A 24,284-nucleotide genomic window follows, 5' to 3' on the forward strand; every position below is an offset into this window, starting at 1 on the left:
CTCTGAATTATATTTGGTATTTTATTGATTTTTATTTTTAATTTATGAGAAAATGAAATTAGGAATAAATATATTTTCCATGAGTTATTATTATTACTTATAACTCATAAGATATACGTAATGATATGAAAAATCAGTCAGACGGCACAAAATAGAAATATAAAAGGAAAATGCATTGCGTTAGGACATGTGTTCTCCAGAGAGAAGATTTCCTATATGGCGGCCCACGATTAAGCTCGGACAATAAGGGTTGCGTGTGGGACAAGGAGTACATCCTCCCTAGCATCTCAGCCGTCCATTCCACACTCAAACACCATCACCTGCCGTCGGATCCAAGAACCCACTCCGAAGCCCGACATCCACCACCTCCAAATCCGTCCTTTACCCCAATTCTTCTTCCCCCGAGCACCAACCACCGTCACACCCTAGGGTTCCGGCGCCCCTCTTTTATCCACATTTTGCAGGGTTTTAGAAAAAGATTGTGTAGTGTTGATGGCCGGAGGTGGTGCTGCAGCTACTAATGCTAAGGCCAACTCCAGTGGCCGCACCGGCATTCGCATCGTAGTCGCCGGCGAGCGCGGCACCGGAAAGTCCAGCTTGATCGTCACAGCCGTCACCGATGATTTTCCGGCCGATGTCCCGTCCTTGCTGCCGCCAATGAGGTTGCCCGTGGATTTCTATCCCGATGGCGTCCCTGTCACGATTATCGATACGTCTTCTAGGTATATTGTTGTCAGTGTTGGTCGGGGTTTCTTGTTGTCTTTGCAAAAGGAAAAAAATTTGATTTGATTTTGCGATGTTTATGAATTGATATTATCTCCCAACTTCAATAATTTTTTTGAGGAATCAAATTCAGTGTGGAGAATAGAGGTAAAGTGGCTGAAGAACTGAAGCGAGCTGATGCAGTTGTGCTAACTTATGCTTGTGACCAGCCTGCGACTCTTGACCGGTTGAGCGCATTCTGGCTTCCCGAACTTCGTAGATTAGAGGTTTGTTTGTTGAAGTTTAGTAGGGCCATTACTTTGAATCTGATTGTTTCATGAAAAATCAAGAAGGTTATTACCGAAAGAACACCTGAAAAATTCATGGCTTTCATTTTATTCCTTACTCTTTTTTTTTTTTTTTTCCAATATTAATGCCTGATATATCTGAGCAGGTAAAGGTGCCAGTTATAGTGGTTGGTTGCAAGCTAGATTTGAGGGATGATCAGCAAACAGTCAACTTAGAACAGGTGATGTCGCCAATAATGCAACAGTTTAGGGAGATTGAAACTTGTATTGAGTGCTCGGCAATTAAACAGATTCAGGTACTGTTTAAACCACGACCTGCCTGTTATCAGTTCTAATTGCTTTACCTCATAATTATCATAGAAAATTCCATTGTTTTAAATCCGTTTTAATTCTTCTTCTTCCATCTGGTTATAACTGTTCTGAGATATCTCAAGCATTTGCATACTCAGTATCTATCAATTGTGTATTCACATTCAAGCCCATGATGATAAAAGATTGAAGAATTCATTATGATGAACCATCCAACTAGCCTGTTGTATGCATTCTGAATGTCTAAATTTTTGAAGTGAACTGCTTGTGGGTGTCATTTGTGGTCCTTCTTGTCATGATGTGCAACATGAGAATTCCTCTATTTGCAGATCCCTGAAGTTTTCTTCTATGCGCAAAAGGCAGTACTTCATCCAACTGCTCCACTATTTGATCAGGAAGCACAAACTCTGAAGCCTCGGTGTGTAAGGGCTTTAAAACGGATATTTATTCTCTGTGACCATGACAGGGATGGTGCACTCAGTGATGCAGAATTGAACGATTTTCAGGTTCCCCTTCCTTTTTCATGTGCTTGTTAGGATATACATGCTCTAAACTAATATGCTTATACAAAAATATATCTTTTATCTATTATTAACTTCAGTTTTAGTTATATATTCCAATCAGTTTCGTGTTTATTTATTGTGACTATGATTAAACATCATGAATTAATGATTATAAACAGGTCAAATGTTTCAATGCTCCATTACAACCTTCTGAAATAGTAGGTGTTAAAAGGGTTGTTCAAGAGAAGCTACCTGAAGGTGTCAATGACCGTGGTCTAACTTTGACTGGGTTCCTCTTTCTCCATGCACTATTCATAGAGAAGGGGCGTCTGGAGACAACGTGGACTGTTCTAAGGAAATTTGGATACAACAATGATATTAGACTCAGTGATAGTCAGCTTCCACCCTCAATCAAGCTAGCACCTGATCAGGTACCTCTTTCATGAGCACCTTGCCTAATGAATTATTTTATAAATCTTGTTATACCTCTATTACCTTCCAGAAATCCTTGCTATTTATGTATCAACAGCAAACTTGAAGTTGATAAAGGTTAGAGGCAACCATGTCTCACAGGAAAGGCATGCCAAAAGTGTCTGTGTTAGTTTTTCTTTTTCCTTAATAAAAGTGTCAGTGCTCTGCAAGGGAAGGATTTACAATGAGTAACAAGTTTTTTTACTTATAAGGTGGTAAGTTGAGATATGATGAAGTTTCAGACACACCATGATGGGAGTAGATGAACCTGGGATAGCTGTTTCAGCTATTATCACTCTTGTTGTGGATAAGAGGCTTTGGTGGCAGATTACAATTGGGATGGGAAAGGGGATATTTTTTAGTATGTAATTGAGAAGGAATTTGCAAGTAGTACTCTCATTTGCCTTGTCTTCGGAAGTGTTTTTAATTCTTTGTTGATTTGGGAATATTGGCTAGGGGTAACACTTTCTGGAGCAACTGTTACAGACGAGATTGCTGCATGGTGCCTTGAAAGAAACTGTATTTTTTTTTTGTGTATGTGCGTGTTGGGGCAGGGTGTATTCTTCCCTGTGAGGGATGTTTGGTTTACTGGGATATTATGTGATTGTGTTGGTTGAAGCTTGTAAGAAGATGTTAACTAAAAATAATCTTATCAAGAGCAGAATTGGGGGCTGATTTAAGTTTTCTTTGGTATGAGATGAGTCCTTCAGAGATGTAGCTGCTATGTTGCATAGGAGTTGGTGGGATGAGGAAGGTGGAAGTGGAAGGTGTAGCTTACATCTCATCTGCACTTGATGTGGATTTTTAGGAACAGTAGGACCTTGCAAGGGAAGAATGGCCTTTGAATAGGATTGAGAATTATTTTGGTCCTTATTTGTAGTTGGTCTTTTGTGGGGAATAGCAGGTTATGTTGGCTTGGGCTTCCACGTACTGTTTGCCTCATATTTAGCCCTTGACCTCAATCTTTGACATTTGCGATTTTACAATACAAAGGATATAATGGCCTTACAAAGGATATGACTATGGATGGAGATGACAAGAGGTCGAGAATCCATGCAGTTCACTCCACCTAGTGAGATTTAGGCTAGTGATTGTTGTTGTTGTACTTTTTTAACTGGTCTCTTTTTGAATTCCTGGACTTTTTTAGCTGAAGAAGCTTCAATTTTTTATGCTGGCTGCTCCTATCTGGCCATGAATTTTATAATATTGGATTAGCGGGCTTGATGCTAAAGTTGAAAGAGTTTCTCCTCATGCATGGTCATTTACTTTGAAGTTTTATGTTCATGAAATTTAACAGTTGCATCTCTGCACTTCTTTCATGTAACTATTCTCTTTCAATATACTGGCCTTTTCCTAGTATTAAATACCACTTTCATGGGATGGTATATAATTTCTCCCCTTAAAATGCTAATCCTAGTGGCCATTTTGCGCAGAGTGTGGAGCTGTCAAGTGAAGCTTTGGAATTTCTTAAGGGAATCTTTCTCTTGTTTGACATTGATGGAGTATGTACTACTCATTTTCTTTAAAGATACTTCGTTTATTTGCCAGACATGAATTTGATGTGCTATTGTGACTTCAGAATCCTTCATTTTTGGTTTATTAGATGTTTATGTTAGGTTCACCTGTGCAATGCTGCATGCTTCTAGGGAAAAAATGAAGAAGTTTTATGTTGTTGATCAATATAAAGCGAGCAGAAGTTTCTGTGGTATTTTTTATTCTTGTTATGATATTATGAGGTACTAATGTTTATGTCCTTTTTTTTTTTTTTTTTTTTTTTTTTTTGCTAATAACCAATGTTATGTTTGACCTGTGTATTCATGGTTTTTTGCTGTATTGAACTTTTGTGAAGTCAACTTATAAAATTAATAACTCAAGGAGAAAAGGGACAGGAACAAACATAAAATATCACGCATCTATTATGCCCAGGGCTTGGTGTGTGTTGAAAATCTTTTTGAGTTTTATTTCTATATGTTTTAAGTTTTAGGTGTTGAGGTAGGGAGTGGTTGACATGGCTCGTATTTCTTGGGAAAAGTTACGAGAGGGTGTGAAATTTCAAATTCACATTTGGTTCATTCTTCAAAGCACCTTATGCATCCTTTCCTTTAGCCTATTTTGTAGGCCTTGCAAAACTCTATAAATAATTAAGATATAAATTACTTCTATCCAGAATTTTAGGTGGTGTTCTCTTCGTGTTTCAGTTTTGAGTTTTGAATTCATTTTTAGTTTTATGTTTTGAGTGTCTGTTTTGAGATTTTTGAAAACGCATTCTTTTTATCATTCTAAAAAACTATTTCTTAAAATAGAAAATTAGAAAACACGTTTACTTTGGAATTTTGAAAAACTGTTTCTTTTTTGTCATTATGATATTTTATTCAATGAATTTAATTATTAAATAATAAAATTAACTCTTTTTAATAAAATTTTACTATTAAAATAAAACAATAAATTTGATTAATAAATTACTAACATGCATCTTAATAATAATTTATATTAAATTATGCACTTAATAATATAATATATGTTATCTTATATTTTTAATTATAATATAGATATATTACATTTTTTAAATTTTAAATAAATATATAATTTTATTTTCAAATTTTAATAATAAATTTTTTAATTCTTATTTTCTCCTTTTCTTTTTTTTTCCTTTTCTTCCTTTTCATTTTTTCTCTTTTCTTCTCTGGCACCCTACATCTTCTCCGGCGTCAACGTCGACTTTGTCGCCAGCGACCACCGTCGGCCGGAAATTCACACAATTAGAGCCTACTATTAAAAACTCCAAGCCAAGGGGGTTAACATACACACAAATGGGACAGATTTATCGGTTGGATTTTCGTAGATCTAATTTTTAATTTTCAACCAACACCTATATGCGCACTGTCATTCGCCACCAACCACCGTGGCCGGTGGTTTCTGGCAATCAAAGGCAACCACCCGACACCCAAGGGCCCATCAACCAACATACCCAAAAACTAGCAAGATCCAACGGCCAAATCTCCTTAGATCTAAGTTTAAACGTTCGACCCACCCGCCTATATACGCACTGCTAGTTGCCATCGGCCACCGTGGCCGATGGTTTCTGGTGATTAGAGACAACCACCTGACACTCAATGGCTCATCGACACATATCCCAAAACCAGCAAGAGAAGAGAGAAAAGAGGAGAGAGGAGACAAAACTAACAACCAGCCGGGGGGCAGTCGATGGCGGTGGCAGGCACGATCGACGATGGTGGTGGCGGTGGCAGTGGCGGTGGCGGTAGATGGCCAGAAGAAAAGAGAGGAGAAAGGAGAGAAGAGATGTGGGTCTATGCCCGGGGGGGTTGTTGGTGGGTGTTTTCCGCGTTTTTAACAATTTGGGTGTTTTCAATTAGTTTTGGCTGAAAACACCCAAAACAATTTGTTGTTTTGGGTTTTCTTTATAAAAAATTTCTTTGTTTTCGAAAATGTGTTTTTGAAAATAACAAAATAAACGCATTTTCAGTATTTAAAAAAATTGAAAACTCAAAACAGGCTGAAAACAGCAAAGAGAATAGGGTTGTAACAATTTAATCTACAAGATTCGACCACTAGATCTCCAGAAACATCTATGTCATGACCCTAGGGTTATAATTGTAATTGATTGGCATTATCTTGTATGAGCCGTTGGGGGCTAACTAAAAGGGTTAGGCGGTTAGGTATGTTAGTTAGGTGGTTGAATTAGCTGATGAAGTGTACTAGAGGCTCTATAAAGAGACCTACACAGCAGTAAGGAAGTATGATCGGAGAATAATGACAAGTCCTTTTCTTTCAATCCTCTCTCCCATCTTTCTCTCATTCTCTCTCTTTGTCTCTCTCTCTCTCTCTCGTTCACTCTTTCTCCTGTAATCTGTTCTGTCTCTCCCTCTGTTCTTCTTCTTCTAAATTCCTATTCAAACCCTAGGGTCTTGACAATCTAAAGAGAAGAAAATGTTGCAGCCTAATTGAGGGAAAAAACTTATAGTAAGAATCTTTTGAAGTCTGGAAATTGATGTGAATCTTACAGCAAACAAAGCTGCATCAAAATACTTCGTCTGCAAGTGGTCGGTAATGTTACAGTTGGGGTGTTGATCCTATAGCTGTTATTTGTCAATGTCTGTACAGCTTTGTATTATGAGAGTTCTATTTAGTGATGGATTGAGGATCCAAGAAAGCCTTCTGTCTGCATGATGACGAAGAGCAATTGCTTTAGTAATTCTTGAATGTTACTGCAAAGCTGTTCCGCCTGAAGTTTATCGGAATTGCACAAAATGTAGTCTCCCTTCTGGAAAATTAGATCCTTAGAATAACAGTAACACGAAAAGAAGTCAGGATGTATCCTTCCTCGGGGGTGATGAAGGTGAAGATCACAGTTCAAGTTAAGGCAAGAGATGCATGTGTGCCCAGGGAATTAAGGAATGGGATTGAGAAAGAACTCTTATGGAGTTGTGTAGCAAAATTAAATAACAGTAGAAGAGTGATTGGGGCAGGCAGCAGTGCTAATAGTACAAACAATCATTTAAGTTAGCCTTTCGTTAATCTTTGTTAAGCTCGTGGTCTTTTTTCTCTCTAAAATTTAGGTACAACAAAAATATTTGGTCCTGGAAACCTTTGCTACACTTTCATGCTTTAAAAACTTATAATTTTATCTTGTTTAACAAAAAAAATCTAATTAGTCAGAGCAGCTTCATTGTCATTTTGAAGAATTTTTGCCAAAATCAAGGTTGGTTACATATTATGAGTCACTTTGTGGTGCTAATATCTTTCTACAAGCTTCTTTTGAATGGTAATGAAATTTTACTAAGCTTTTAGTGAATGAATTCCATGCAAATGCTTCCGTATAACATATTATATATTCTAGGAATGTGAACAATTTAGCTTAAGTCAGACAACTGTAATGGCCTTATATATTATAGGAATGCGAACAATTTAGCTTAATTCAGACAACTGTAACAGGTAAGAAAAGCCTTGGCCGTGATGCAATATCATGTAGCTAGCAAATAATGGTAAATAATGCATTTACTTCTTCATGTCTTGAGCTTTTGGCTTGTTATGTTGCATGGACACTTTTGGGCTTTTGGGTTAAGATAATAAATTATGGGCTGAGTCGGCTGACTGTATCAACACTTTATCCACCAGATAGTTGTTTGTTCGTATGGGTGATAGTGATACACCATAAATTTGGTATGGAAGATTGAATTGTTTGCATAACCTGACTTATGCATGTTTGCTCCTCTTCCTATGAGTTTATAGTAATTAATACATTCCTTCCTCTTTATGTTGTTATAATCTTCATTTTGATTTAATTCAAAGTTCTATTAATAGAGATTTTCTCCTCCAACTTACTGAGTTTGATGGTATTGTTTATTTTTACTAGGATGGGGCCCTTAAACCTGCTGAGCTTGAAAATCTTTTTTCTACTGCACCAGAAAGGTAATAAATTATTAATTGAATGAGATAATTATTGTTTACCGCCATATCTTGGATGCAAAACATATAACTTCTGTGTACGTTAAAAGTTGATGCATGACCTCAATTTACTTTAAAGTTAAAGTAATGGCCTTTTGCGATTCTTAACTGATTCGGTGGAAGGACTACAGGAAATTGGCTTACCTTCAGGTAGTTTTGTAAGAAACAAATAACCAAATTAGCACAGCCTTCATGCTCACGTAGTTCTTAACGGATTTTTTCATGTTCTGTTTTAGTCCAAAGTATTGGGGGGGGGGGGGGGGGGGGTTGTTGTGTATTGACTTTTGAAGTATCCAGAGTATAGTGTGTAAAACTAATTATCCCTTGTTTAATTGATTGACGTGGAATGTTTCTCGACTTTCTTCTCACTTGAGTGGTGTCACAGCCCAAGGGTTGGCATGTAATTAGATGGATAGTAGAGGGGTATGGCCGGCTATTGTAGGCTGTTACAACTATAATAACCCACTTGGCATGGCAGCCTAGTTGGCACATGGCCACTTGGAGATTCTAGAGAGTTAGTTAGAAGGAGCCTCTATTGTAACCAACTCCTATAAATAAGAAGCTGCTCATGAGGATGGGGATATGTGAAGATTATTCCACAAGTCCTTTCCCTCCAATTCAATCTCAATTCTCTAACTCTCCCTCATTCTTTCTCTCTCTCTCGCTCACATTTTCCTTCCCTCCACTATCTTTCCAAAACTTCCAGAAATACAACCGGTCAGATTCCTATATCAGACAAGTGGGTGCAATTATGTCTCCTTCTCTGTTTATATGTACATAACTAGAGTTCCTTAATCTGATATGGCTGTACAAATCTACAACCAGACCAAAATTTCTGTGAGCCAGTGAAACATTAGTGAATGGAATTTCATGTTCACTGATAATCAACTTGCCAGCTGCAATTAATTGTCTCTAAGAAAATTTTTACTTTTGGTTGAATTTGAAAATTTTAACTTTGATATGGAAAATATGTTTCACTGGGAATAAAGAAGGATGAAAATGGTGTAATTGCTAAGGAAAACAGAAGAAAAAAAAAATCTAGGGAGTGAGTCTTTGATGCCTATGAGGTAACGAGTACTCTGTTACAGTGCAATTCCAAATTAAGACGCATTAGTCTTACCTACTCATGTCGCCAAGGCATGGAAGTATGCAGGGGAGATAGGTGCCTCCTAAGTATTCAGAAGAATGTATGATTATAAAAAATTTAGTAATAATAGGAAATGGTTGGATGCTTGTCTGAACTCATGTGAGTGGTTATCTATGTCTAACACGGGCATGTTACCTTATTAGGTCTCTGTGGTTTTTAGGCTACAGTGACGATCTTTCTTGTCTTTATTTAATATTTTTTGCATTAAAATTGCACTTTCTTTTTGTTTTTTATTTTTGTATTCAGTCTGAATAAAATGTGCTCTGTAAGTTTGCTCAGAGCATGCATGAGTGTCTCAAGTAAAAATAAGGGACAAGTTACAACCATGGTCCTGTTGTTGGAAATGATAGTACTCCCATTAGTGTTGCAACCGAGATGTACTAAACTGACAAACCATAATTTTGTCTCTATCTGCCTCAATTGGTAATTAACAATATGATCTTGGTTAAGATAGTTTATTGCATTTCAATGTTCTAATGTCTCCCTACAATCCAAACTGAGATTTGCACTTCCTGGTTATATCTTGTATGCAGACTGAAAAGATTTTTTGTATTACATGGCTGGTATATTTGGGTTTTCCTCTCCTTTTCTTTGTAAATTCTTTATATATGCGTTGATGTAGTATCTGTTGTTACTATCATCTCTTCAAATTTCAGTCCTTTCGATGAGGCTCCATACAAGGAAGCTGCTGAAAAAACTGCCTTGGGAGGACTATCTCTTGATGGCTTTTTGTCTGAGGTATGTGTGTTTTAATAATTTTCTTCTCTTCTAATTGTTTCTAAGAGTGTCATATAGCATGTTTTCTTTTTTCATTGTAAAAGGTTGTTATTTTAGCCGACCCCACCTAGTGGGATTAAGGTTTGTGATTATTGTTGTTGGTTTAAGGTTGTTATTTCATCCAGCAGTCAATTTGAAGTAAGATAAATTATATCACTCTTATGTTGGTAAATCTTCTTTCTATATTTTCTCGAAAGGGTGATGCAAAGTTACCTTTTTCTTTATTTGCAATATATATTCCTTCTTTACCTTCCTATTTTGTATATCAATGTGAAAGTTCAAAGGTAGGTTAGTATCATCCACTATCATCTGTCTTTCATCTTCTTGCACTAGTTGCTTCCTGATGAATAAGGGATTTAAATTGAACACAGTTAGCAATCTTCACCTTCAAAGTAGGTTTGGGTTGTACTTACATTATCTTCTGATTGTGAGTTTTGGTTCTGCAAATAGGGTCCATGATTTAACCTGGTGTCTTTCTGCAAAATAAAGGAATTAGCAACATGAGTTTTATAGTTCCAAGATTGAAGAATATGACTCAAGGTTTTGTGTTGGCAAGTAACAAAAGATCTAAAGTAAAACCCAACAAGGGGCGTCTTGTACACGCCTAAGCAAATAAAAGCAGCAACGTGGTATCACACAAATTATGCTATGCATAATATAGAGTCCAAAAATATTGGCTTCATCTTCTAGATAGGTAACCACTCAAAATGGGCAAACTAGTACTCTTCAATCTATACAAAGGCTGGTCTATCCTCCTAAAAGTTCTTTTTCTTTCCACCTAAGTTGATGTGAAAAAAGGAGCCAGGTGCTAGCCTTCCGACTCTTTGTTCCCTGTACATCCTATACTGTCTGTTCAGCACCTTTGAAATCCTCATCTTGAAAACCCAGGAGATCCAGCAGATAATAAAAATTTGAGCTGCTCGCCCCTCAACCACCATTCAATAAAGAAAGGGTATGTGGTACCATCTCTTTGTCTGTCCTATGTAAACAGCTACTCACAAATTCCCATGCTTCTTGATCAAAGTATCAATATTATCTTTTTATGAATTGCACACACCGGGTAAAAAGGGAAGAGAAAAAAGCTACTACCTCCAGAAAACTGACTTCTGGTCCACTAACTGTTCTTCCTCTGTATTATTGACCATTGACAACATGGACTTTGCCTTGAACTTCCATTACCAGAGGCCATCCAGCAATTCTCATCCTTTCCCTTCCAACTCTGCACATAGAGTACACCCCATGAAGAAGCTCCAGAAACTCGATAACCTCCCAATTCTGCAAGTTTCTCCTCAATGGTGTATTCCATGAAACCTGCTCATACACAATTCTGAACAGCTGCAACCATGGCCTCCTGGTAAGCCAGTGATTAATAAAATCCTTCCAAATCATGTGACGTGTTTTCAAAGCCCTCTACAGCTTCTTCTTATGCCCATCTTTCTCGCTAGTAAACATCCGGATAAGTGACATTGTATCCCAATCCACAAAGTTTTACTTGAACTCCTCACCTGCCCCAATCAACAGAATATGCTGAAGCTTCTCTAGCCTTCTCAATCTTCTCAATACACAATTTGATGTACTTTCTAAAATTTAGTTCATGTTCTATTCTTTGATCTGTTTCAACTTTTGCGTTTTTTCTTCTACCAAGCTTGGGTTTAGCAAAATAAGTTTGAAGACTTTACTGACTTGAGTCTGAGTCTGACCAAAAGATCTGTTGAGTTCAAACTAATTAATTTGATGCTTACCTGATCCTGAATTGTTGATACCCTAGGCTGGTTTTGATGGTAGATGTGTCAACTTGTTCTATTAGTTATACTGAGCTTGAGGATTTATGTCCCTTTATTTTATTAAACAAAGTGTTTTTTTGGATCATTGCTGTTTTTTTGTAACGTGTTTTTTTTAATTATGTTGCCAGTCTTTTGAGAGCTTAATGGCTTTCTTTTATTCAGCATAATTTTATTGATTTGTATCCATGTATTGCAATAGACACCCCTCCACCAAAACACGAATGCTCTTTTCCAAGCAATTTGTGTTTCGATTTTCTGGTGACAAGTTTGTGTTGTGCAGTGGGCCCTTATGACACTTTTGGACCCAATTCGCAGCATCGAGAATCTTATCTACATTGGATATGCTGGCGATCCTTCTTCTGCCATCCGTATCACTCGGAGAAGACAGTTAGATCGCAAAAAGCAACAATCAGACAGGACTGTTTTCCAGTGTTTTGTATTTGGGCCGAAAAAGGCGGGAAAGTCTGCACTGTTGAGTTCGTTGATTGGAAGGTGCTTCTTCTGACCCCATATTTGATTTAAGTGTGATAATCTTGGGTGAATGTACTTCTGATTACACATTATTATTTACTACTGTATTTGAAGTCTTATGGGGTATGTTGTGTGTCTGATATGTAGGCCATTCTCTGATATTTATACGTCAACCACTGAAGAGCTCTATGCAGTCAATATGGTTGATCAACCAGGGGTAATTCTATTGCATTGGCATCATAGTTTGATGGCTTATCTGTTGTTTGAGCTTGCTTTAATAAAATTAGACATTGGCTTTAATAATTCATCATGTGCAATTGGGTGAGTGCATCATATGATACCCAATAGTGAAGCAAGGAATATTTTGTGTGGTTTAAGCTTTGAAGCACATGATACCCACTGCCTTAAGCACTTCTGACAGCACGTTTGGGAGAGAGATGGAATAAAAGTGGATGAAAAAGGGTTCTCCTCGATTGAGTCTCTACCAAAGCCCTCTATTGTACCCCTCCCGACTTGGGGGAGAACGAATGAAAGGGAAATGGATGAAAAAATTAATTGTGAGTTGACAAGATTGACCTTAAATAGTTTTGAAAAATTCAATTTTGTCATTGACTTAACCACGTTCTATCTTTCCATTAAGAGAGTATACTGGTGTCATTTGTTGTTTAATATCCTTCAATTCCATCCACTTCGATTGCTCTTCTAAACAAGGAAAAACAATTTATGTCACTTTCCATCCCATAATCTCCCAAATAAGAAGAAAATATTTTACTTCCATTCCATTACTAACTCTCTCCCAAAAAAAGCCTGAGAGTAAATTTGGGGGTGGGATATATCTGCATTTCCTGTACGGTATCATACAGAGGAGGAGACTGCTGCTATCCTGAATTTGTTTTCCATGGACAAATAGAAGCTCTCAAATCTCTGCATAGTAAAGTTTTACCTGCAACCTTGCACAACTTTGGTCCTCCTTAACAATGAGTATCCAAACAACAGAGTCCTGGATCAAGGAGAGTTAGTTTTAGGACTGGGGCATAACCTTAGACGTGCTTAAGGCATCAGCCTAGATGCTTTTGTGAATCTTTTGTTAAGCATCACAACCATGAAACCTTAAAAAATGATTCTAGAGAAGGTTTCAGCAATAATATTTACTCCTGAGGCCAATTCTTTGAAGGATTCTAAACTAAGTAAAGTCTTTGTTGTGATTACAGAAAAAAAGCAGATTTTTTTTAATGTGGACAGCTCACTTTTATACTTGGTTTATAAGACTAGCAAGAAGTGAAAAAAGAAGTGAGATGAGCATGCAATGGGGATGCCATGATTGACCATCGCATACAAATTTCAGGGTACAAAAAAAATGTTCCCAAAATAAAAATCCTTTGCTATGTTACTTCAAGCATCACTAGAGCCTTAGAAAAGCCAAGGAAAAACCAAAGGTTTCATAGGAGAACTGCTGTTTTAGTCAATGGTTGTGGAAAGCTGATGGGAACCCAAAGAAAATCAGACTGAATTCAATTTCACCAACTTCAATCAGGTTATAAGGAAAAAAACTGGGCATTCAAGAGGCCCTTAACTCTCCCTAAGAACTCAATGCAAAATTCTTTCTTACCTCTTACCAATTTCTCCCCCCTCTACATATTCTCCTTCCTCATCCTCAACCGAATTCTGTTTCGCACTTGCTGGGTTGTTACACAACCCAGCGATTTCCCCACTCAACCGAATTCTGTTTCGCACTTGCTGGGTTGTTACACAATCTAGCGATTTCCCCACTCTACCCCTACGCACATGGCTGGCTGTTATGCCAGCCAGCCAATTTACAACCCTGCCCCTGTCCCTTGGACCTTCTTTGATAAGTCTAGTGAACCCTGCCCCTGCCCCTTGCTTTTGATAAGCCTATCAAAAGCAACTCCATCTTTTGGGAACCACAGTTAAGGTTCCCTTCTTAAAATGGGAACTAAGGTTGTATATAGGAACCACAACCTTGGTTTATATTGGAACCGCTGTGGTTCCCTTGTAAAATTGGGAGACTTTATAGTGGTTCCCATTTAATAAGATGGGAACTGCTGCTTAGGTTTTTCCCTGCCTTCTCCCTCTTTTTGTTTGACGTGGCGTGTGATGTTATGGGTAGAGTTTTAGTTTGGGAAATAATTTAAAAGGAGTTTTAGTTTAGATTTTTTTTCCCCCATTGAGAGTTCAAGCTTTGTTAAAAGCTCCAAATTTCAAGTATAAGAATTTAGGGATGTGGAATGTACTCAATAACAAATAAATATATTACTTCTAATCAATGTACATATATAGATATATAATATGAGAGTAAAGTCACCCTAACATAGTAGAAAATATTTTTACATTTGTACATGCATCAGTATATGACACCTCTCTCAGATTTTTCCTTGCTTCCTAAGGAGTAACTTCTTTTGGTTCAACAATCCAGTACTGATGCAAACTTTGGAAGCGTAAAATTTTCTCAATGGAATAATGAATTGTAATGTTGATAGCGTTTCTGTTAACGTTTGTTTTATTCTTTGACTTAATTGGGTGCAATAAGGATTTGCAAAGCATTATCTTGCAAATTAAACAATATTGATGAACTAGAAAAGGGGCAAGATTATCCATTATGTCAATTCCATTAGAATAATGTGATCCTATAAATAATTAAATAAACTATTGAAGAAGAAAATCTTTTGAGATTAGTAATTAAGTGCTGGGTAATTGGTCAACCAAAAATGGATATATGGACTTACTATGTTGCTAATGGATATATGGTCAACCAACTTACTATGTTGCTATGTCCCTCCCCCAATCCTCTCAAAGCATGGAGCCTCGTGCATTGGAGACACCTTTTCTTAATTCTATGTTGGTTCAACTTCTCAATAAAGAACAAATGTGTGGGCGTGTTAGTTTGGTTATTGATCAAGGGTGATTGTATCATGTTTTGTGTGACAACATATTAAGTTATAGTTTATCCAATTGGTGTTAAAATAGCTTCTGGGAGATTGCCCATGCAAGAAAAAAGTGAGGCAAGTTGTGAATGGAGGTTCTCAGAATCTAGAAGTCTTCTATTTGTTCTCATTGTTACTATTGGGTTATGTTTAAGCTGATTTGACTTTGCACACCATGGTACCAATCTCAGATCTGAATCATGTTAAAGTTAAGCCATCCAAGCCGATTGAGTACATATTTTGTTATGTTGACAGGCAAATAAGAAAACTCTTATATTGCGAGAGATACCTGAAGATGGAGTCCAAAAGTTGCTGTCCAAGAAGGACTCTTTGGCAGCCTGTGACATAGCAATATTTGTTCATGACAGGTAACTAGATTTCCAATGTTGTCAGATACAGTGCTAACACCTAATTGTATGGATTTTTTTTAATTAGCACTATTTCCCCCCCCCCCCCCCCTCTCTTTTTAAATCAAAGTAGCTTCAGATTGCAAATTTTTATCAATTAGCATCGGATTGAATCCAAACCTAAGCTGAGGAAGACCAGCCAGTTGAATTGGCAGATCTGGGCGACAGCAAGACCCGTCAGTTCAGCTGGTTGGTCTTAATCTGGCATATAGACCCGCCAGTTGCACTGGCGGCTCTGGTACTGGAAAATTAGTAGCAAACAAGGAAGTGTATCCGAGAACTAAGAAGAAGGATTATACAAGAAGTTGGGTTGGTTTTTATATTATGGGTTTCCGCTGCTCTCTCTCTTTCTCTCTCACTTATTTTCTACAATTACTGTTAGAGGTCTGTAATTTTATTTGTACTTATTTTTCTTGTTTTTTTCTTTTTTCTTGCTTAAGCATACTAGCAAATTTGTATTTTATAACCCTTGTCTGTGTAATTGTGACACCTGTATCCGTTAGTATTGATTTGGAAAATGTGCCCATTTTGATCTCTTTGTACTGATAGAGCCATCTATTTATTTCACCATCTTTTTTAATAAAGTTTGTCATCCCTGACTGCTCTTAGTTTGAATGCTTACGAGTTTGCATTGCATGGTGTTCATGCTTCATGGCACATATGCAAGCAATCGTCAAACCTGGGTTGATTTGAAGTTGATGCATTTGCTTCTGTAGTTCTGATGAATACTCATGGAAGAGAGCAACTGAATTGCTTGTGGAAGTTGCTAGTCACGGAGAAGTGACTGGTTATGAGATGCCTTGCCTCATTATTGCAGCGAAAGATGATCTAGATCCATTTCCGACTGAGATACAAGATTCAACGAGGGTATTGATCTAAATTACATTTCTTTTCACACTTACTGACAAACTACACAAGTTAGTTGACCTCCAAGTTATTGTCATTACATTTCTGGTATGAAAATAGTTGTGTTATACCAGTTATTTTGTTCTAACATTCAATGTTTAGTTGCCTATATTTTCTCCTGTTTAATGGCTTTGCCTAGTTAGGTTGGGCATTGATTTATAACTATAGGGAATAAATTTTGCAGCTAGATTTCTGAAGTTGACTGAGCAATTTTAGTTAGTTAATCTGATTAGGAGGAATATTTTTGTAAACTGATCCTTTTACATTGTTTGTTAGTAAAATCTCACTGTAGATTTGAGAAAGCACGAGTCCATCTAATAGTGTTGTATGGATATGGTTAGCTTCAGCAACTCAATTTATAATAATATATGTGAATGTATCTTCACATCATCTTTCTAAGACTTCATGAAGGCCCTGATGAAATATGTTATTACCTGCATTTAACGACACTCTTACTGATATTCACACATTAACAACACATTTTGCTGCAAATTTGCTATTGTAGGTAAGTCAGGATATGGGAATAGAGGCTCCTATACCTCTCAGCATAAAGTTGAGAGATTTTAATAATGTGTTCCGTAAGATATTGAGTGCTGCAGAGCACCCTCATTTGAGCATTCCTGAAACAGAAGCTGGGAGAAGTCGCAAGCAATACCACCGGCTTATTAATCGCTCTCTGATGTTTGTATCTGGTAAATAGACGCATACTTTTACTACTCACCTGCTCTGATGTTTGGATTTCTAAACACCAGGGCCTTGAGTCCATGTTTGTAACTTTTTGACAGAAAGGAAAAGGAAAATAAAGTGACAGCTTAAATAGTTGTCCTTTTACTTGCACATAACAATAGTTCTTTTTTCCTTTGCTTCTCTTTTTCTTCCAAAAATTTGAGTTCGAACCATAGCATAAAGCTTTTACTGTCGTTGAACTATACTTGATTATTAATGTTAGAGAATACCAATGTTTTTCCTCAATGCATTATTTATGTACTGAAAGTTCTGTTTAAATCATGAGGTCATATATTTGATTGGAACCTTTAATATCACTTATTTATCCAAAGTAGCTTGTATTCTCTCTGTTCGTGTAAACCCTTCTGTATGTTCCTGCCGGAGAGGTCATTACTCATTGTCAATTGTGCCTATTGGGTGCCATCAATTTATTTATTATTATTATTGTTGTTGTCGTTGTTGTTGTGTTTTTATGCCGATCCATTGCCTATAATTTATTATTTGCCATATTTGCTACTTCATATTTATTTGTTTTATTTTTAACCTTTTTGAATTAGAGTTAAACCTGCATTCTTTCTGTCCTTTTTTGGGCTGGTTTGGTAGTAAGAAACAATCACAAGGCCACCACATTATAACATTTTTTCTTTTGTTAGATGAGGTAATTTGTGAGCTCATGGTATTAGTTTAATCTCTGTTTCTTATAGGCCTGAAATGTATTGCTTCACTGTCCTTACACTTGATCCTTCCCTTCGCTGACATTGTCTCCTAATACTACAGTTGGAGCTGCAGTAGCCATTGTTGGATTGGCAGCTTATCGAGTTTATGCTGCAAGGAAGAATGCCTCTGGTTAAAGGGTGATGTTTTCTGCAGCTCCCGTTTCACATGAGCCTGGCAAGTTCTATTGGGCTTTTTATGTTGGCTTCATGGGCAGATTGCAACTTTACTTCATTTCTCAAGGTAGCTCCTTTGTAGAGAATTTCTAGTTAAATAGTAGTAGCATACCTTGGGAATTCTAAAAATGAGAGCTTGTGATCTTTGTAGGATTTTACTCGCAACATCAATGAGTAGGTTGTTTTTGGCTTTTTTGGTTTTTGGATGTAGTAATTTGGAGGAGGTCCTTGAGCATCACTTGTTGCCGTGTCATAAAATTTTGAAAATGTATGATCTCATGTGGCGGAAACCCTTTTTGTTAGATTAATTCGAGGACTTTGTTTCTCAACATGGTTGCTTTTTTTATTTTGTTCAGTATTATACTTTGCTTTTATTCTTTTTGGGTTCGTAAACACCATATGTCTAATATAAATAGAAGTCTCCATTTTGACCTGTAAACGGGATAAAATGTTGGTCGTCTCTATAATTCCAAAATTATTCTTTTAATGAAGTTCTGCTATATTGCACCTTTAATTTGAAGTTTTTAATTACTTCTATCTTGTTGCCCCCCCCCCAAAAAAAAAAAAATAGAGAGAGGGATGGTTGGACTTCAAGACTTACATTATTTCTAGTTATATGCTATTGCTTGTTCCGGATCCAATCTGATTTTTACATCTCAAAGATGTAAAATAAAGAGTGCGCTGAAGGTCTAAGGATTTCAAAACCTGATGATATCAGGCTTATCAACTGCAGCTGCTGCTTTCGCTTTCTCCTTTTATCCCTTTTGTCTGGTTTTAACAATAAGTCCCTACTTCTGCTTGGAATCAATGCTAGATTGAGAACATGTTCTTTTCTTCCCCTTTAATTTCAACTAGACATACCTTGCTCCAAAACTTTCAAATTATATCACTTTTCAAAATGCTTTTTTCTTCTTCTTTCGTTTTTTCGTCTCTATAGGTTTTTGTACACGTTTCGTTTTCATTTTCAATTTTGTATTCTTTCTTATTCACTGTTAACCCTAAAGCCTAAGTCTAAATAAAGAAAGAGAGTTGCATTAGGTGGTAAACAACAAATGTAAAAATTATTTGTTCTTAATCATAAATTCTAGACAATGATTGGGTGGGACTAAAGCTTGTGATTGTTATAGAAATGGTTTAAAACTTGCCAAATTAGTCGAAACCACAACCCTATCCATACCAATATCCAGATACAATTGCGTAGCCACCAATAATGTTGTCTGCTAACTATACCTATTTCAGAGGGCTCTGCAAGTGTAACCTGCAATGGAACTTGCACGGTTCCGTTCCTCTCTGTTTGTACGGCCTTGTGCCAACCCACAGAGCTGAATTGGAAGTTCAACCCAGCGCTCTACTTTAGCTTCCTCCACCTCTAGCCGCAAGCAGTACCTGTCAAAGGTCTCTCTAGTCACAAGTAGCCTGAAGTCTGTAGTGAACAAGAAATTCATCTCCAACTTATTCATCTCACCAGTGCTCACCCCTCCCACTTTGGCAAAATATGCATTGTTGTAACACCTAGCAGAGATTAAGGTTAGTTCCGAGAAGACCCGGGGTTCAAATCCAAAATCCTAAATCCACCAATCCTTCCTATCAAAATCATACAAAAATCGAACACAAGTCTTACAACATCAATCCATGAACACTTACCCTTCACCCATAAACTTCGCAGCCACCATGACACTGGTAATGAGAAGCCGGTGAGCGTTGAGGGAAGTCAGATGAACATCTCTCATCTGGTGAAGAAACCTATCCAGGTATATGTATGCAACCACAAAGCAGGAAGGGCTGCAGTTGGAGTACTTGTAAATCCTCTCCAAGTACTGCCTGATGCTCAGGGCAGGTGCCCTTGAACCGTGGAAGATGGTGTTCAAGCCCTTCCTTGCAGATCCCTTCAATGATCTTTCATTCTGCTGAATGGTTCTCTCAATAACTGATGAAACAAGTGTTATGACTCTGGGAGTTTCTGGACCTCCATTTCTGTTCTCAATCAATCCCAAATTCAAATAGGACTTCGAGCCACTGATGGGTTTTGTTCCCATCTCTCTGTCGAAGAAAAACAGAGAAAAGAATCATTCAGCTTCTTGTTTTTGTGTATTTCAAGATCTAAATAGCTTAAAATTTGGTGATTGTGGTGATAATGATTAAACGCAAATGGAGAAGTTATCAAAACGGATAAAATGAAACCCAATAAATATGCACGAGGCAGATGGCTTACCGCTTCTCCAGAGACTCTTCTCTTTGTTTAGAGTTCTTCACAGCATGGGAACATGAACAAGCAGGAACAAGAAGAGAGTCTGAATACAGGTAAGAGAGAGCGAGAGAGGATCTCTGAGTATCCTCTTTGTGAAGAAATTAACAAGGCAGAGAAAGAAGAGTCCTCAGGCAATCCTAAGAACCGTATACTTGTGTTTGCAGTGTCTCAATTTGGGCCAACTTTAGGTTAGGATAAGAATAGAAAGCACAGGAATTATTTGCTTTCATATGAATACGCATTTGCTTGCACTGGTGATTTGAGAACTTTCAAGACCCATCTTTTCCATCCCCATATATGCTTTCTTGCTACTTCTCTCACGAAAAATATTGCTTCCACCACTCAAATACAATAATAATATTCATTTCACTTTAAAAAAAGTCACATAATCACAGCCCATGTGATAAATTATAGCAGATTTATATACAGGCAATACCAGACAAGTATATTTTTTATACAAAATAATGCGAGTCAGTAATAATCATACACGGGCAACGATTTTGTGTGTGAAAATTCTGTAAATATATCATTTCTAAAAATAAGGAGACATGTTATTTAAATCTTCTTTTTTTTTTTGTATAAATATCATATTCCTACAGCTTCTCCAGATACTCTTTATCATTATTAACATTTTGGCCATTATACCATTGCTCAATAATTTCTTTTTAAGAATTGGTGCTCCAGAGATCTAGAGAGCAAATTTTTGTAACAAAGACAATTAATTTGTGTCTTAAAAACATTTTTAGGTGTATTGATAACAGAAAATTAATATAGGTACAGATTTATCATTTCCCTTATTGTGAACGTTTTTATTTGTGCATAAAAATTCACTCAGTGGTCATGGTGCCACAAAGATGAGCAGTCCCTTTCTAAGCAGCCATTTGTGTGCAAGGAATGAGGACTTCATGGTATGTTACAACATTATTGCGTTTATTATTATGCCACCAACCATAGAATACAAATTTATGCTACTATATTATGCTTCTCTTTTTCTTCAAAGAAAAAGGTTAAAGTATGTGTGCGCGCGCGCGCGCCTAATCCACTGAAATATGGAGTGGTATAATAACTAGTAATTAAGTCTAAATGCTTGTTATTAGAAAACAACAGAGATTTTTCCCTTCCTATTATTTTTCCCTTTTATCGAACATGTCTCCAATATTGGAGCTATAGAAACCTAAAAGCCCCACACCGCACACACACTGCAGGATTAGAAGTGGTATAGTTGGTATTACAAAGTTACACTAAGAAAGGAAAAACATTTGCAAATTTCAAGTACTAGTTTTCATAATTATAACTTCAATTATCTTTAGTTGTTCTTTTTGTACTACAACGAATTTTGTGGGTTGGTTCTGCGGTGAGGATTTTTATGCTTTGAAGTTAATCTATGGTATAATTATTCATAATTCTTCCCCATTCTTCATATACATAAAGTATTGCATGAAAATATGTACCTTCAATAACTCTCCTTCTCAATTGTCAAACCCTAGCTGAAGGTTACAAAAAGATGGTGTCATACGCATGTCTCAAAAATGGAGCCATGTGTCAATATTTTTTATTATTTTCGGAGCATTTTAGAATCATTCTTCAACTGCTCCTGCATCTTATAATATTGTAGAAATTCTACAAATTAAAGTCAGTCAACCTGTAGAATTTAATAAATCAGCAATATTTGATCAATAGCATGCCTGTGGTATTGCTACAATTTTTCCCTTAGATAACATTTGATCAACCAATTACAGCAATTTTGGTACTTCAAATTTTTGAACTAATTAATTACTTGTTCTTATCTCTCTTTTTAATGTAGTTTACCCTTCCCCCTTGTCACTTCTTACAACCAAATGAAACCTACTATGTTTCACACAATGAGGACTGCTAGTACTGCTCATCAAACCCTTAACTACTTAGAATTAATTAAACTGCTCCTCAAACTAATATTTTACGGATGCCCATTGATTGTGCTGGTGATCTATAGAATTCCATGTAATATTCAGAGTAGCAGCAATCACATCCAGAGGCTGATGCTCATGTCCACTTTCATGGATGCATCATAGAAAGATTATTACAAAATATATATGTCTATGTATGCATTCCTTCAAAACCATTCAATAGATTATATAACACAGGGACTCTGGCATCTTGAAATGGCTGTAAAACCTTATGCCTACAAACTAAAACCATTCACTACTCTGTCTTTCATCTTCTTCTCTCTAATCCTCCTAATTCTAATACGGCCATTCTTGCCAAACCCTCGTCCAATTAATGAACTAAACCGCCTTCAGAATGACTACTACAAGGCGATGTTTCATCAAAGAGCAAGAAATCCCAGATGGTACAATGTGCTTGCTCAAGCAGCCAACCGGAGGGAGTTCAAGGTTGGTCTGGTTAACATGGATGACGAAGGTGGTCAAAATAATGTACTGCATGGATTAGCAGAGATGGTCTCTGTAGTTTTTGATCGTGCAGGTGAGGATCATCGGTGGGAAGACTTCTTCCCTGAATGGATCGATGAAGAGGAGAAGTGGGGCCTACCATTGTGTCCCAAGATCCCGATGCCACGGTTCGAAGACTACAATGAGCTCGACGTGGTTGTAGCTAGGGTTCCTTGTGGAGGAGTGAAGGAAGGTGTTAGGGATGTTTTTAGGTTACAAGTTAACCTAATTGTTGCTAATCTTTTGGCGAGGAATGGGTGGAGGAATCTCAAGGTTGATCGGACAGTTTACGCCGTGTTTATCGGGTCCTGTGGGCCCATGTGGGACATCTTTAGATGTGATGATCTCTTGTGGCATCAAGGTGATCATTGGGTTTACCAGCCTGATTTAGAAAGATTAAAAGAGAAGGTGCTCATGCCTGTTGGTTCTTGCCAACTTGCTTCTTCTCATGCAGGTCAGTTTGGTTTTCTTTAATTTCACTAATCAAATGGGCGCAATCGTCTTCTCTTCGCAATTTTTAGGCTTTATTTACTAAAAGCATCAGCCTACCGGAAGATATGACCATATATAAAGATTATTGATGAACTAAAATCTATATAGCTAGTCGTACCTAATGAAATTGACGAGCTTTAGTTGGAAATAAATCTGTCCGAATGGTTCGGTATATCCTAGAAAGAGGGGGGTGGGGTGCCTGTGAGATTGAAATTAATTTGAAAGTAGGAAGGATTTTGCTTCATCTTCATTGAACTTAAACTATAACTTCTAGTTTAAGATCTGGGTTTGATCAAAATGCAGGCAAGCAAGCGTTTTCAGTACTAAAAAACATTCCTAGAAAGCCAAGAGAGGCCTATGTGACTGTCCTCCACTCCTCAGAATCCTATGTTTGTGGTGCAATAGCATTAGCCCAAAGCATCATTCAGACTAACTCCACCAAAGATTTAATCCTTCTTGCTGATAACTCCATCTTAACAAAATCGATGCAAGGTCTCCGAGCAGCAGGATGGAAGGTGAAGTGTATTAAACGCATACAAAGCCCCCATGCAGTAAAAGATGCTTACAACGAATGGAACTACAGCAAGCTTAGGATTTGGGAGTTGACAGAGTACGATAAACTAATCTTCATAGACTCTGATATTGTAGTCCTCAAGAACATTGATGAATTCTTTGGTTACCCACAATTATCGGCTGCTGGGAATGACAAGTTTCTGTTCAACTCGGGGGTGATGTTGGTGGAGCCATCCAAGTGCACATTCAAAACTCTAATGGAGAATAGGTAATAGTAGAGAATAGGATATTTTGAGACTACAATATTTTGAGCTCATAAAGCAGTCCTGTGTTTCTTCTAACAGGTACAAAGTGAATTCCTACAACGGGGGTGATCAAGGTTTTCTTAACGAAATGTTTACGTGGTGGCACCGGTGGCCTTCAAGGCTAAATCGGCTGAAGATATTTAGAGGGGAAGAATACAAGAAAGAGCATGAGATGCTGGGGAATCTCTATACCATACATTACTTGGGTTTGAAGCCGTGGGCATGCTATATGGACTATGATTGTAACTGGGATAAATTGGATCATCATCGTTTTGCTAGCGATGCTGCTCATTTTAGGTGGTGGCAAGTTTATAAAGCCATGCCAAAGAGGCTGCAATCTTATTGCGCATTAACTGAAAGCATGGAAGCTAGGATACGAAAGTGGAGAGGGATAGCTAAGGATGCTAATATGCCTGATGGGCATTGGAAGATCAAAATAGAAGATCCTAGGCAACATCATTCTTGACGTTTGTGATCATATTATGTTT

At 37.3% G+C, this 24,284-nt stretch overlaps 3 protein-coding genes across 4 annotated transcripts; 2 read left to right on the forward strand and 1 right to left on the reverse strand.

The window, feature by feature from the left end:
* Positions 1–201: 201 nt before the first annotated feature.
* LOC127798090 (mitochondrial Rho GTPase 1-like) lies at positions 202–18,186 on the forward strand. 2 transcript variants are annotated; one of them, XM_052331403.1, is made up of 14 exons: positions 204–722; positions 857–989; positions 1,157–1,306; positions 1,649–1,825; positions 2,002–2,253; positions 3,727–3,795; positions 7,668–7,723; positions 9,563–9,644; positions 11,748–11,959; positions 12,086–12,155; positions 15,136–15,248; positions 16,004–16,154; positions 16,699–16,885; positions 17,697–18,186. In XM_052331403.1, the coding sequence occupies exons 1-14, from the start codon at positions 493–495 to the stop codon at positions 17,768–17,770; spliced, it is 1,956 nt and encodes a 651-aa protein (XP_052187363.1). In that variant the 5' UTR covers positions 204–492; the 3' UTR covers positions 17,771–18,186. The 2 variants fall into 2 exon arrangements, with proteins under 2 accessions (XP_052187372.1, XP_052187363.1); XM_052331412.1 differs by lacking the exons at positions 16,004–16,154; positions 16,699–16,885; positions 17,697–18,186 and adding an exon at positions 15,361–15,403 and having other exon boundaries at positions 202–722.
* A 677-nt stretch (positions 18,187–18,863) lies between these two features.
* On the reverse strand, positions 18,864–20,386 carry LOC127798118 (cyclin-P3-1-like). The gene is made up of 3 exons (XM_052331446.1): positions 20,022–20,386; positions 19,454–19,849; positions 18,864–19,321 (listed from the first exon to the last, which is right to left on the reverse strand). The coding sequence occupies exons 2-3, from the start codon at positions 19,843–19,845 to the stop codon at positions 19,045–19,047; spliced, it is 669 nt and encodes a 222-aa protein (XP_052187406.1). The 5' UTR covers positions 19,846–19,849; positions 20,022–20,386; the 3' UTR covers positions 18,864–19,044.
* Positions 20,387–20,833: 447 nt separating this feature from the next.
* LOC127798112 (putative UDP-glucuronate:xylan alpha-glucuronosyltransferase 5) lies at positions 20,834–24,265 on the forward strand. Its single transcript, XM_052331434.1, has 3 exons — positions 20,834–22,940; positions 23,471–23,759; positions 23,836–24,265. The coding sequence occupies exons 1-3, from the start codon at positions 22,130–22,132 to the stop codon at positions 24,260–24,262; spliced, it is 1,527 nt and encodes a 508-aa protein (XP_052187394.1). The 5' UTR covers positions 20,834–22,129; the 3' UTR covers positions 24,263–24,265.
* Positions 24,266–24,284: the final 19 nt, after the last annotated feature.

The sequence above is a fragment of the Diospyros lotus genome, chromosome 1, assembly GCF_014633365.1.
Source record: "Diospyros lotus cultivar Yz01 chromosome 1, ASM1463336v1, whole genome shotgun sequence".
NCBI classification, from domain to species: Eukaryota; Viridiplantae; Streptophyta; class Magnoliopsida; order Ericales; family Ebenaceae; genus Diospyros; species Diospyros lotus.

Bases quoted from the DNA above. Each gene is read 5' to 3' on its own strand.
- LOC127798090 (XM_052331403.1), top strand. From the start codon at position 493: ATGGCCGGAGGTGGTGCTGCAGCTACTAATGCTAAGGCCAACTCCAGT. The intron at 7,724-9,562 runs GTAATAAATTAT...TTCAAATTTCAG, and splicing joins TTTTCTACTGCACCAGAAAG to TCCTTTCGATGAGGCTCCAT. The intron at 15,249-16,003 runs GTAACTAGATTT...TTGCTTCTGTAG, and splicing joins GCAATATTTGTTCATGACAG to TTCTGATGAATACTCATGGA.
- LOC127798118 (XM_052331446.1), bottom strand. From the start codon at position 19,845: ATGGGAACAAAACCCATCAGTGGCTCGAAGTCCTATTTGAATTTGGGA. The intron at 19,322-19,453 runs GTAAGTGTTCAT...AATCTCTGCTAG, and splicing joins GCGAAGTTTATGGGTGAAGG to GTGTTACAACAATGCATATT.
- LOC127798112 (XM_052331434.1), top strand. From the start codon at position 22,130: ATGTCTATGTATGCATTCCTTCAAAACCATTCAATAGATTATATAACA. The intron at 22,941-23,470 runs GTCAGTTTGGTT...AATCGATGCAAG, and splicing joins ACTTGCTTCTTCTCATGCAG to GTCTCCGAGCAGCAGGATGG. The intron at 23,760-23,835 runs GTAATAGTAGAG...TTCTTCTAACAG, and splicing joins AAAACTCTAATGGAGAATAG to GTACAAAGTGAATTCCTACA.